Here is a 14,230-nt window from a genome sequence, read left to right on the forward strand (position 1 = left end):
GTTATCAACTAGTGGTGTACATACCCAACCCCACTTAAGTATTACGTTATCAACTAGTGGTATACATACCCAACCCCACTTAAGTATTATTTATGTGATTAAACCGGCTGTTCGTCTCTCTTACTCTCTCTCACTCACTCTCTCTCTCTCTCTCAAACTCAAACGCATTTTACTGAACAGGTAGGCGACAAGGATCACGTGGACAATTATACGTTTGGCAAAGGTTACCGCAGATCAACTCAGTTAGAAACGACCTTATCTATCTATTATCTTGTTGGATTTTAATACAATAAAATCCAAATAACACATATTTCTATGCAACCAGTAACATGATATTTTATGACTGCAAATACAAACAAGAATTTTAATGGAATAAAATAATTTCTTTCATAAAATGTTAGTAAATAGGTGATTTGCAAGTACCAAATAAAGTTGTGTTCTACTGAGTATTTATTCGCATCAGAGTAAGAAGAGTCAGACGAAAGATTTTCAAAGTTTAGTTTCAAATTTTAATTTCAAATTTATGGACATGCGATGTCCGGGTAACCAGAAAACGAAACCTCGGATTGTTGGTTTAGAATATTTTAGGACGCGAGCTCTGAGATCTGAACGTACGGCGAAAAGCTGGTCTATAGAATGCAAGGTTATGGTCAGTCGTTCCTGAAATGTTCTTACTGTCTCAACTGCTTTCATGGTGTTACATATCTCCTTTGGAATTCAGGAGATGAAATAATTTAACGTGCTAAAAACATATCTTAATGACCGTCTTCAAATAGGTGAACTTTATTGTACCTGGGATTCTCAAACCTGTAGACCATGACCGCAGTGACGCTGCTATATTTTCGCCAGATAATTCTGTATAAATTCAATCAAAAACTAATAGTACTAATATTTTGTCCCCACTAATAACCTCTGTGCATTTTAAAAATACTAAGTAAGTATATTCACAGTGCTGAGGTCAAAGGACTAGATTATTCTCATTTATACTTTTATTTGCATTTCTACGAAATCTTGCATCTTCACTAGCCAAGGTTTCTATGTACACCTTGGCGGATCGAACATATATATTGATGCTTTGTCCTAGCGACATCTATTGGATTTCATGAGTTGCCGCCCTTGGTTTGTAATGCCAACTAACCAACAGTGTGGTGAATTGTACATTGGTCGAAAATGGTAGGGGCAGTTAACCAAAAAATGATACTTTGGAAGGTATGACTGTACTAGAGGGGAGCCATTACAGGTGTATTTTAATGAAAGGTAATTGTGCAATCATCGACCGGTACTTGGAAATTGCTTGTTTATCAGTTTATTCATACTATGTGCTCCCGTTGTCCCGATCATATAGGAGAAGTGTTTAAATTTAAACAAGTTAATTTTGATTGGAGGCGGTGGCTTGCCAATTAAATTCACATACCCGAAGCACAGGAATATCTTGCTCAATACGCCGAGGTGTATATAGGTTATCAAATCGGAACCTTGGCAGACGAAGATGCGAAATCTTGATGTTAAAAATATTCTTTATTCTCACAATTCCGATATAAAAATAAAAAACCAGATGCAGTATGATTCGAACTCAACATTATTACAATGGCAACATTATCTAGAATTTAACAATATCAGACGGAATTATCAAGGAAACAATGTCAAACTCTGCCCTGGCTAAGTTTGAGGCACAACACAATATATATTTCATTTTTACTCTGTACATATACAGTTACAAGTACAGAGCAAGTTTTAAGAACACATTGATAATTAAACAGTTCTAAAGAGTCACTGAGACTTTTATAAATAGAAATATACTTAAGTTAAATATAGCTAAGGCCCGCAATAAAATCAATTAGCACATTTTTTCCAGACACTATAACAATTATAATCATTTACTTATTCAGTCAATATATACTTAAAGTCATATGTAGCTTGGGCCCACACTAAAATATATTATGACAATCCATGTTGGATAACCCGGTATAATGAATAGCTTTGGCAAAGGCAAAAAGAAAGTCATCATCACGTCAGAGACAATTGTAAGATTAGAAACACGCCGTAAAGAGTCCTCCATAGCAGTGCACTCCCTCCAAATATTGTACCTACAATTAAAAAAAATTCAACGTTAAGAACATATATGAGAGAGAGAGAGAGAGAGAGAGAGAGAGAGAGAGAACAACTAAAACACCACGAGCAAGAAAGTTATTCAGTAACTCAACTACTATCTTTACATCTGCCTCTTCTCAAGTATTACGTTACTTCCTTACTAACCTACTGACGCTCTGACTAAGTGTGTGATTTGGATTTTTAACGTAGCATTAACAATTATTCAGTCATATCGCTACGATGTCTGCAGTGTGCCAGTTTATAGTGATATCTAGCAATGGGGCATAATGCCGCAGATGTCCCACCCATTCACATTATCCAAACACCAGGCCGACCAGTCCTAACACTAACGTCTTAACGCTGAGCGCCAAGCGAGGCAGCTGTTAGACCATTTTTGTAAGTCTTTGGTACGACTCGGCCGGGGATCGAACCCACGGCCTCCCGCATCTGAGGCGGACGCTCTAACCACAAGGCCACCGGAGGGGTACTCTAAGTAAATAAATAACTATGACCTTTAAGAGCCCAAAAATAAAGGGATTTTAAAGTTTCGGAGTAGATACAGGGTACACTATAGGTCTGACTGAATGCACGATGTCTATTCAAAAAACTATTTGTGGGAATTTCATTTAAAATATAAGCAGCTACAATTAAAGGCGATATATGAACAAAATAGACTTTAACAAAATTTTCGTAGTTAGATATATCCAGCGAAAATAATTACTTTTCCACATTACGACAGAAACTCATAAGTGCATATCGCATGTGCGAAATTCCAAATAAATGCTGACCAATTTTACAGAGTTATTGCTTCTTAAAGGATGTTGCCACCAGTGAAAGTAAGACACAGTGACCAACTTTTCAAGGTCAGGAGAGTACATACACTTTTTGAATATAGTCATAAAATTTGATGGGTGTGTTCGCCTTTGAAATACCACAGATAGAAGGACATGTACACAGAAGTGACTTTCACGTACTTTTCATACTTCATTGAACATTATCATTCTGTGCAGTTATACGAGGTTCACTTATTTTTTATGCTGTTTTATGTATGTGTGCATGCACGTCTAAAATGTACATTAGCACCCATAAAAAGCAAACTGGCTGTAGTGGCTTACATTTCTTTATGGCTATACTAGGTTTGTGGATTATGTAGGGGGAAGCAGGCGAAGCAAAGCATCGACACAAGTTCCTGCTGGTTCTTTTTCAGCACAGACACACCAATCTTTCTCAGTTATAATTTGAATTCATTTCATGTACAGCAAAAGCTCTGCGGCCTGTGCTGTTTCTTTGAGCAATTTCATGGTACTTTTATAACATACCAATGTCTTTTTCACAGAAGGACTACACTATTTCTTTAGGATAAGGGAAGAGCGATTTACATGTAATTAAGATTTCTCAGTATGCGCCCACATTTGGTTTCGTCAGTCAGTATTTAACAATTCAAAGAACGGAAAGACAAGAAATCCGATATCTCAACCTAGTCTGATCTATGCAAGAACAACAACAACAAAAAATACGTTAAAACACCCTCAAAAGTCGTGAAAAATATATCCCCATCACAACCACCAACACAATATAAAATACATAAATAGAGTAAATAAAAAATAATACATAAAGAACAAAAAATTAAATAAAAATATAAAAAAGAACAGAGATTATAAAGACACTCACTTCCGCCTTTTCGGTGAAAATGGTAGAACATATTCACACGAAGAAAAAAAATTTCAGCCCTAAAGAAGTGTCTTAAGCGGCAAGGCTCTGGCCACATTTAGAGATAAAAATCCGAAGTAGGTAAATATATCATATCTTATTACAGTCTTCTAGAAATGGAAATGGTATTACATTTCCCATAGGCGAACGCAAAGTAGCATATGAAAAACTTGACGAAGTGACCTAGTTTTGTATCAAAGCAGGAACCAGACAATATATGTCAATCATATTATTTGACCATTTAGCTGCTGAACTTTTTGGTTTTGTTTTGTTTGGTGCTTTACGGCACATCAACACAAGTAGGTCATCTAGTGCCTTGCCCAAGGACGCAGCTGACCCAGTCTGGTTCGATGGTATAATTCGAAATTGCACCCTTTTGTTCGTGAATTTGGCACGCTATCCACTGAGAAGCAAAAGCAGAACCGAACTAAACTGAATGAATCTTTTTCTATTGTGAAAATTGTCCTTAAGGTGTAAATACCGCTGTTATAGCTTTCCTACTCTATATAAACACAACAAGCCAAAATAAATGCCCTTTTCTCGTTCTAACCGAGTTCACAAGTTAATTTTAAAAATACTCCAGAAGTACTGAATTGTACCGTTTGATTCAGCGTATGTTTGCTTTCATTCGACAAAACATGAGAGCAAAATATAACATGACAATTCCAAATAGAGTCTGGGATCAAGGTTTAAACAGATGATATCAATTTTTAAACAACAGAGGAAATTTTACAAAGGATGTGACACTACGTAGGTGGACAGTGAATAGACTATGTGCAATTCTTCGTATCTCATACTAACCGGCGCTTCTTTGCTCTGACGCATCCGGCCCACAACCACGCCCATCGCTTGAATTACAATTTTCAGTTTCGTCGCCTTGAGCAGTTATTGAAGTCTTGGCTGACAACAATTCAATATCCACCTCCTCCACGAAACGGATGTGTGTGACGTTAACTGTGATAGCCAAATCATTGTTGATTCCACTTCCAAGTTCTACGTCATCTTCTGATGAAGAACAGGCGCTCTTATGTGTCTGAGATACAACTATAACTGCAAGAAAGTGAAGATTGTGTTTAATGATTTCAACAAGGTCATTTTCAGTTATCTTCGTTGTTTACTTGTATATTTCGTAAGTAATCAGAACTACTAACACGGAAAGACTCGAGTCTATCGCAGTTTTAAATACGTTACCGATCTCCAGATGTTTAGTACCAGTTGCTGAACAGAACGTAGTTTATCTTGATTCTGAGAAATACGTTTTTCACTTGCAGATACAAAATTACTTTCATCAAAGTTTTAACTTTAAACAGTAAAATGGAAACAATTTGTGTTGCAAGTTATTTATAATCTAGATCTACAAAAATACTTATCATGGTATAATGAAATTCTCTCTCTCTCTCTCTCTCTCTCTCTCTCTCTCTCTCTCTCTCTCGTGCCGATGGTTATTAGAGTTTACATATATCATTCCCGCTAACGAAATGAATGTTTAAAAGAAGCTTCTGCCACATTGTTTGTTACGTTTGTTATATCAGGAGAACTGATTATGTCTGGAAAATTCCCTATTAATTTATTCCAGCAAGATTTAATCCCCTTGGACACTATAATTAAACAAGAGGAATGCCTTTCTTATTTACTTACATATTGGTGTTATAAAAAAAATTCTGTGAAAGGATTTTTTTTTCTCCATCATAAATAGTTCCGTTGAAATTAATTCAACGTCGAACACCGTGACTTCATATTTGTTTGTTTCTATACTTTTTCCCAATCCATTTAAAGCTTGTGTAAACGTATCAATAAACATTATCGTCGCAAATGAAACGTTTTTCATGCATCCATTCAGAGCAGCGGTTATACAAACTCACAAAAGGGGCGGTTCTGGTCTGTATACAGACCAGCTAAAATATACTTCATCGGTATTGCCTACATCATTTTAAATAAATGTAGCTGGAATGGGGTGATTCGTATTGGTCATGCTATTAGTTTTACTAGTAGTTTAGTTGTTCCTACCGGTTCGGTGGCCTAGTGGTTAGAGCGTCCTCCTCGGATGCGGGAGGTTGCGGGTTCGTACCCCAGCCGAGTCACACCAAATACTTATAAAATTGGTACAAACAGTCTACCTCGCTAGGCGTTCAGAATTAAGAGGTTAGTGTTAGGACTAGTCGGCCTGGTGTCAGTATAATGTGACTGGGTTGGACATCATGCTACATGTCTGCGGCAGGATGCCCCAGTGCTTGACATCACTATAAACTGTCACGCTGCAGATATCGTAGCATGATAGTATCCCACCCAATCACATGCTAATTATACTTGTTTTTTTTAAGACGCGTGGGATTAACATCTTATAGGATATTGTGAATGAGATCATTCTGCACTATTTTTGTTCCACCATGTGACCTATAATTGAATTCACGAATTTATCATATAAATGGATTTAAACTATCTAGGATTATGAATTTAATGGAATTAGTTAGGACAAATTGTACGTTGTCATGTTCCACTCATTAATATAATTGTCTTTTACACCGGTTCTGTTATTGTTTAAGTATCTATCTTTCTATCTATCTATCTGTCTATCTCTCTATCTATTTACTCACCCACCCACCCACCCACGTATCCATCCATCCATCCATCCATCTGAGGTTGTTTATTTTTCCAAAGTGCAAATCTGACTCACTGTCGACGAGTAATCGGCTTATTTCTTAATTTTAAAAATCCCTTGATCTAGTGATCAAGCTCAGCATTGGTAAGTTAGTTGTAGCCCTGAAAGAGGGAGGGTGGACTGATGGTCGAATCGGCTTATAAGCGAGTATAGAAGATAAATGTTGCCAATATGCAAGAACTCGAAATGGTGAAAATGAACATCGATTACAGATATATACAAATGAACCAAACGGATACATGCAGTCAGTATCATCAATCACTAAAAGCTAAATTTTGCCTATGATAAACTATTTCAACTGTGGACACTTGTCTCTGTGTTCTTTTTGTATGTAAGATATCTAGTGCAGCGGTCTTTACATAGGTGGGCATATATTTTACAATATATTTTACACAAACATCCTACCTAAGTTACAGCGTTAGTGTTGCAGCCAAACAAATCCTCATAAACAATGCATCTGACCACACGACTGAAGAAAATTTAATTTTCCATATTTGAAAATGTAGCTGTCAAAAACAGGCAATCAGCAGTTCAAACTCGTTACAGGTGTACAGTAAAGTCACATTTAATATCTTATTCCAATATTTAAGCAAACTTACGTTGGTCTTGTTGTTGTTGTAAACAAATTTTATATTGCACACATATTGAATATGGTTTTGTTTCTTTCAAATTAAGAGTTTCGAATGTTAAAGAGAAGGAGGTTTTAAAAAGACAACTACAAGAAAAAATATATAATTGTTTTTTAATATTGAAATATATCCTAACCTTTAGTATACAATTCCCTACGGAACAGTCAGGAGAGATACAAGTCCCTTAGAAACAATCAAGACTGGTACAAGTCCGCAAGGAACAGTCAGAATAGGTACAAATCCATAAGAAATAATCATTATAGGTACACGTCCCTAAGGAACTGTCAGGATTGGTACAAGTCCCTAAGGAAGTCAGGATAATTACAAGTTCCTACGGAACAGTCAGGACAGGTACACGTCTCTAAGGAACAGTCAGGATTGGTACAAGCTCTTAAGGAACAGTCAGGATAGGTACAATTCCAAAGATTCAATCAGGATAGGTACACGTGTATAAGGAACAGTCAGATTAGGTACAAGTCCCTAAGGAACAGTCAGAATAGGTACAAGTCTCTAAGGAACAGTTATGATAGGTACAAGTTCCAAAGGAACATTCAGAATAGGCACAAGTTTATACGGAACAGTCAGGATAGGTACAAGTCTCTAAGGAACAGTCAGGATAGGTACAATTCCAAAGATACAATCAGGATAGGTACACGTGTCTAAGGAACAGACAGAATAGGTACAAGTCTCTAAGGAACAGTCATGATAGGTACAAGTTCCTAAGGAACAGTCAGAATAGGTACAAGTCCACAAGGATCAGTCGGGATAAGTACAAGTACTAAGGAACAGTCAGGATATATACAAGTCCATAAGAAACAGTTATGATAGATACAAGTCTCTAGGAAACAGTCCCGATAGGTACAAGTACTTAGAAACAATCCTGATAGATAAAACTCAGTAAGAAACAATCACAATTGATACAATTCCATAAGAAACAATCACGATAGGTACACGTCTCTAATGAACAGTCTGGATAGATGCAAGTCCCTAAAGAACAGTCAGAATATATACATGTCCCTAAGTAACAGTCAGAATAGGTACAACTCACTAAGGAACAGTCATGATATGTACAAGTCCCTAAGGAACTGTCAGAATAGGTACAGGTCCCTAAGGAACAGTCATGATATGTATAAGTCCCTAAGGAACTGTCAGAATAGGCACAATAGGAACAGTCATGATATGTACAAGTCCCTAAATAACTGTCAGAATAGGTACAATAGGAACAGTCATGATATGTACAAGTCCCTAAGGAACAGTCATAATAGGTACAATTCCCTAAGGAACTGTCAGAATAGGTACAAATCCCTAAGGAACAGTCAGGATATGTACAAATTCCTAAGTAACATTTAGAATAGGTACAAATCCCTACGGAACAGTCATGATGGTGTAACAGACCTGGGGCTTTAAAGGTGTAATATGACGGATGGGGAGGGTGGTTTTTCTATGTCATAAATTTAACATGTTGTTCATGTCAATGAATATATAAACTGCTGAAGGAATGAATTTAAACATTGTAATGTACTAAAATTGTATAGATCGCGACTTAGCATGATATCTGTATTAAACCGTTCATGTTGTATGTCAAGTGTGATTGCCGGTCATGTGGCAACATGTGTCATTGAATTCAACCTCGCACATCGCTAAATACTCACAAAATCTTCTGGAATCTTATTTTATATGAATTTGTCACACCAAGAAATATGTTTATCACACTTAAATTCCCACCCAAATCATCGTTTTAATAGCACTAGGCTCGATGACTCCAACAGCTGACATCACGAAAATACGTCGTCTGCAGGCAAGATGGCCGACACTATATCACATGACCGGTTCCACACAGTAAATTTGTCAAGTTCACATTTTTGATTAAATTTCACTTGTTGTTTGTAAATGCTGGCCTTCTTTTATACAATAATAAGTATGTCTTGAATATTTAATGGTGTTTTCTTCATTTTTATGCTGGTCAATATATTTTCAATGTTATCAGCGCTCATCGGTAGTTGTGTACTCCTCACCCAAGCTAAACTGTCTTGTTTACGATTTCAAGTACATTGACGTTTGACGGAGACGACATAATACGTAATGTTTATATATTTGCTAATGACAGAGTGTAAACGGACAAGTGATGATAGTTAAATTGTATATTAACCCTCAGTCTGTGTCGCTGGTTGTGGAGTATCTGTTCGGCACCATCAGACCCGTTCGGCGTCCCTGACAAGCAATGATTGTTTAAATTTACGTCACATGACTACTTTCCGAAGAGTATGACTAGGAGTGAAATTCGAAATTTGACAGATAGCTGTCAACATTAGCGCCTCTATCAACATCTCTCCACCACATAAATGAGCACTGTACTGAAGTAGTTATAATTACGACTTTATTCGATGACATTGAAAAGCTCATAGATGCTTATTAAATAAGACAAGTCTACAAATTTTAATTTCATTATTCTAAAAAATAGACTGAAATTACATACATATAGTACAACAATAGGAATCAATTCAATTCAAACAAATTCAATGCACTGTTATTGAGTCAAGCTTAATATAAAAGTAATATTGTGCCACATAAATAAGCAGCTATCTCCCGCCATACTAAGAATTTAGGGTTAACTTTCCAAATACTTACTCAGTGGGTCGTCCATTTCTCGCTGAATGATTACGTTAAGGTTATGAAGGTTAGCATACTATAGCATTGGTGTATTGTATATGTTATACGTAATCAAACACATACATTCATGTTTTAGTCATATTTCTTGTAGTAAGCATCTGATCACAATTTCATAGTAAAAATAAAAAGGTCCTGACTTTGAGCATTCTTGCAATTTATTATTACATTTACACAAGTTAACCCATACCCCCCAATCTGTTACAATATGTACAAGTCCCTAAGGAACAGTCAGAATAGGTACAAGTCCCTAAGGAACAGTCATGATATGTAGAAGTCCATAAGGAATACTAAGGATAGCCACAAGTCCCTACGGAACAGTCAGGACAGGAGCTGTTAAATGGAATAAAAGATAATCGCTAAAGCCTTACATTTAGACGATTCATGTGTATTTTAAATTTGCAAGAAGTGTGTACAAGAATAATGGTTGCAAACTATAGATTTCAAAACTGAAATCTCTTATTATATTAGGTACATTACTAGGCCTGTATGAGTGAAAGAAAGGAACAGCAGTATCTGGACAGTTTGAAAAGTATATATAATTTACTTTTTACACACTTTTGCATCAGTATAATTTAGGCTAAATTTACTAATATACACCTAAAGAATGTGTATTTGCACGATCTGAATTTTGGGTTAAAAATCTGATCTCTTTGGAAATGAGTGTGAGTGACAAGTAGCATTGACCTTTAAAACGTTGTAAAAATACTAGAGTAGCTTCAAAGTATTAGTTGGAATAAATATCAACCATATATTTCTGGATATTCTCCACTGGAATGAATGAGTTTTTCCAGTCAAAGTAGAACATAATCAACCAGGACATTTTCGTAATATTACTAAACATTAGTATGTATTTTATAAAATACTAAAGGTAAAAACTGCATATAGCACCCGCACACACACACACACACACACACACACACACACACACGCACACGCGCGCGCGCGCGTCAGAATGACCTCGAATGAAAAATTCGAACGACGACTACGACCAACAGAGAGGACAGCTAAGGTGGCCTAGTGGTAAATGCGTCCGCCTTTGATGCTGGAGGACGCTGGTTCGAACCCTGCCGTGTCATACCAAAGACTTAAAAAAAAATGGTACGAACAGCTGCCTCGCAAGGCGATCAGCATTCAGAGGTCAGTGTTAGGATTGGTCAGAATGTTGTCAGGATAATATGACTGAATGGGACATCATGCGAGACATAAGCGCTAGACATCACTATAAACTGTCACACTACAGACGTCGTAGCGATATGACTGCAAAATTGTTAAAGCTACGTGAAAAATCCAAAACACATCCAAAACACACATCAAAAGTGAGAAATAGAAGAAGAAAAAGACAATCAAATATTGGACGGTAAAATTATGTCCTACTTGGGATTCATTTTTATGATGCTTAGTCTTCCGATTTTAATAAAAATTTTAAAGACTATTTTATGTTCGAACTTACCTATTATTAGTAGAATATAGGTCCATTGCTGTGGTAGTTGTCCCATTCTGCAAATCCGTAACAACAAAATGATACCATCAATGTATTTATAAAGGTCTTTGCGTCTGCCAGCTGAGGGGTTTGCACGAGGTCACTTGCACGAGGTCCCTTTTTGGGATGTGTCACTCATTGAAAATGATTAGCCACGCCGGATGCTGACATAAATGAGGTACTTGCTGAACCGGTAACACTTGATGAATACAACCATTTGCGAAACACCTACATGTGATACTGTCGTGGGATTATATAAGTAATTTAGTGAAACAGGGAGTGATGCAGGTAATTTACTAATAAATCGAAATACTAAAAACAATGTTTGCATACTGCTAAAGGCAGGATTAGACGACTATTGATCACTGCCAACCTTTATTTTTCTCTCAGACAAAAGGGAATAAGATGCAATAGTATTTTAAGTGAGTTACCTGTGAATCACATTAATGAAAAACTGACTGCTCAAGGATTTAGGAATTTATTTCGGAAGCCAGAAAATACCGAGGATGTATGAGGCAGGTTTATTTCCTAAATTTGACGGCAGCAAAAATTAAAAAATAAAAGAAATTTAAAAAAAGCACCCCTTCCCAACGCACCCCCCCCCAAGCAGCACACAATATTTGGGCTTAAAGATAATTCTCAGCTTCCTGAAACGATATAGCACATACATTTAACTAAGAAAAAAATCATTAACCGAAATGAGATTTTGGATATTAAATTTTAAAGATCAATACTTTAGCATTTAAATATACATTTACTTAGTATAGTGTGTGTGTGTGTGTGTGTGTGATTAAGATTTTTAACGTAGCTTTAACAATTTTTCAGTCCTATCGCTACGATGTCTGCAGTGTGGCAGTTTATAGTGATGCCTAGCACAGGGGCATCATGTCGCAGACGTGTAGCTAGTCCGATAAATCAACCCCAACAAATCTGTGTTGATTCTGATGGAATATGTTGTAGGTCTGATATATGCAATTTTGCTGCATGCAAATCATTCCGGAAAAAACCCGCGTACACTTTAGAAACATGCCGGTAATTGGTAATAGCCATATCAAGCGCGAAATTCAAGATGGCCACATGACAGATGGTTGTGCTATACCAAACACATGATTTGCTCAGGGAATATTATCTACATGTCAACAAAAGAACCATTTAGCCGACGGTAGCTGCCCAGCCACGAGAAATACCGGTAAGTGTATAAAATATACATCGATGTGTGCAGCCAAATTTAGATGCAGATAATTGAAGCTTTTAATGAATAGATGATATCAGCCCCTCACCCGAAAATCAATATCATCACGGGTGAAGGGCTGATTTATCGGCCTAATATGTACATGATGTCCCAGCCAGTCACATCATCCTGACACCAGGCTGACCAGTCCTATCACTAACCTCTTAATGCTGAGCGCCAAGCAAGGAAACTGTTAGTACCGTTTCTGTAAGTCTTTGGTATGACTTAGCCGGGGATCGAACCCACGACCTCCAGCACCACTAGGCCACCGGAGCGGTCTACTTATTATATATCACATGATCCTGTAGCGTGATCGATATTTTTTAAAAATGAAATTGAAAAATATTTCCTCTACCTAGCATTTAAAAAAAAATATTTGAAAGGTCCATGATACTCTGATTGATAGCATTACACACACACACACACACACACACACACACACACACACACACACACATCTATATGTATGTATGTATGTATGTATGTATGTATGTATCTGTCTATCTATCTCTCTATCTATCGGCAGCAATCGATGAGCGTGGGGCCCCAAGCAAAAAGATAACATCGCGGAGTTGATTTCCTGAAAGCGCGGGGCCCAAGGCGGTTGTATCGTTCACCATGCCCTAGCGCCGGGCCTGAAACCTGGAATTATTCAATAACTGTGTTTTGCATCCAATAACATTCAGCTTCTTTTTAGCTAGTGCTGTTCCTCGTTCATCATTTTAGTCAATTACGATATATGTGATCGAATTAAGTCGAAGTTCACTTTCACGCTATCCCCACTTTTCCGGAGGGCTGTTTGAATAATTGCCCCAAGTGTGGAAAACATCGTTTTGTCAAATTCATATATCCATTATTTATCGATAAATCTATCATACTTGAATACCGATGTTCAAGCCAAGGTTTATAATAGCTTAAATTGGGTTATATCTTAAGGTTTATGCGCTGGAAGAAGCTTTGCTTTTTTTAATCTCTTATTACATGCATGCATAAAAGCTATTTGCAAACATCTAGACATTGGTAATGTGGACAATAAAGGTTTACACAATCACAATTATTTTCATCATTACAGCTTAGAAATGGAATTGCCATGCGTATAATCCCATATAAATTCATACTTAAGCGAGATTATCTTCACGAATCCCATTTTAGTATGGAAGAGATGAGCTTGTCTTTTGACTGTGTGTGCAGCAATACCTTTCTTCGACACATTTATCATTTCTCAAGCAGAAAAATTGAATATAGTGAATTACATAATCTACAACTGGGTGCTTTTCAATTGCTCTAGACCTTTCTTCTTCGCGTCTAAATTTAATTATGAAACAGAGCTACAAAAAAAGCAACGAGAGAATGATGAGAGATTAACCAGCATGAAGGGCTACATTGGATCCAACTTTCTAATCCTGAAAAGAGAAACTAATAACTTCTTCAAACATCTCCAAGAACAGATTTCTTTTATTCAGCTGCTAAAATTGGTTATGGGTTGTGGACTGAAATTTTATGTTGACATGCTGTCTATAACCTGAGAACACTCTTCTCTTGGCATCCGTCCGTCTACGAGAGACGATGGCATAGCTCCAAAGTACGCTTTTGCTTATCCTTCTTTTTAGCTCTCTTTTCAGCTTGCTTTATTCTTCTCTTTTCCTCTGCGTTTTGAACTCCCTGCCTGACAGCTAGACGCCAGCTGAAACGGTTGTTTGCACAGCTCTCCCAGTCGTTGACGTTGATGTTTGCTGTCTTCATATCCTTCTTGCAAACAT

At 37.0% G+C, this 14,230-nt stretch overlaps 1 protein-coding gene across 1 annotated transcript; it reads right to left on the bottom strand.

Moving 5' to 3' along the window:
- Nucleotides 1–971: 971 nt before the first annotated feature.
- Nucleotides 972–11,367, bottom strand: LOC149795104 (uncharacterized). The gene is made up of 3 exons (XM_089964804.1): nucleotides 11,210–11,367; nucleotides 4,603–4,851; nucleotides 972–2,087 (listed from the first exon to the last, which is right to left on the bottom strand). The coding sequence occupies exons 1-3, from the start codon at nucleotides 11,253–11,255 to the stop codon at nucleotides 2,008–2,010; spliced, it is 375 nt and encodes a 124-aa protein (XP_089820930.1). The 5' UTR covers nucleotides 11,256–11,367; the 3' UTR covers nucleotides 972–2,007.
- Nucleotides 11,368–14,230: the final 2,863 nt, after the last annotated feature.

This window comes from Sinohyriopsis cumingii, chromosome 7, assembly GCF_028554795.1.
Source record: "Sinohyriopsis cumingii isolate HCF-2022 chromosome 7, ASM2855479v2, whole genome shotgun sequence".
Taxonomy (NCBI): domain Eukaryota; kingdom Metazoa; phylum Mollusca; class Bivalvia; order Unionida; family Unionidae; genus Sinohyriopsis; species Sinohyriopsis cumingii.

Excerpts from the sequence above, each read along its gene's own strand:
- LOC149795104 (XM_089964804.1), bottom strand. The coding sequence starts at position 11,255 with ATGGGACAACTACCACAGCAATGGACCTATATTCTACTAATAATAG. Across the intron at positions 4,852-11,209 it reads CTATATTCTACTAATAATAG|TTATAGTTGTATCTCAGACA; the intron begins GTAAGTTCGAAC and ends ACTTTCTTGCAG. Across the intron at positions 2,088-4,602 it reads GTCAGAGCAAAGAAGCGCCG|GTACAATATTTGGAGGGAGT; the intron begins GTTAGTATGAGA and ends TTTTAATTGTAG.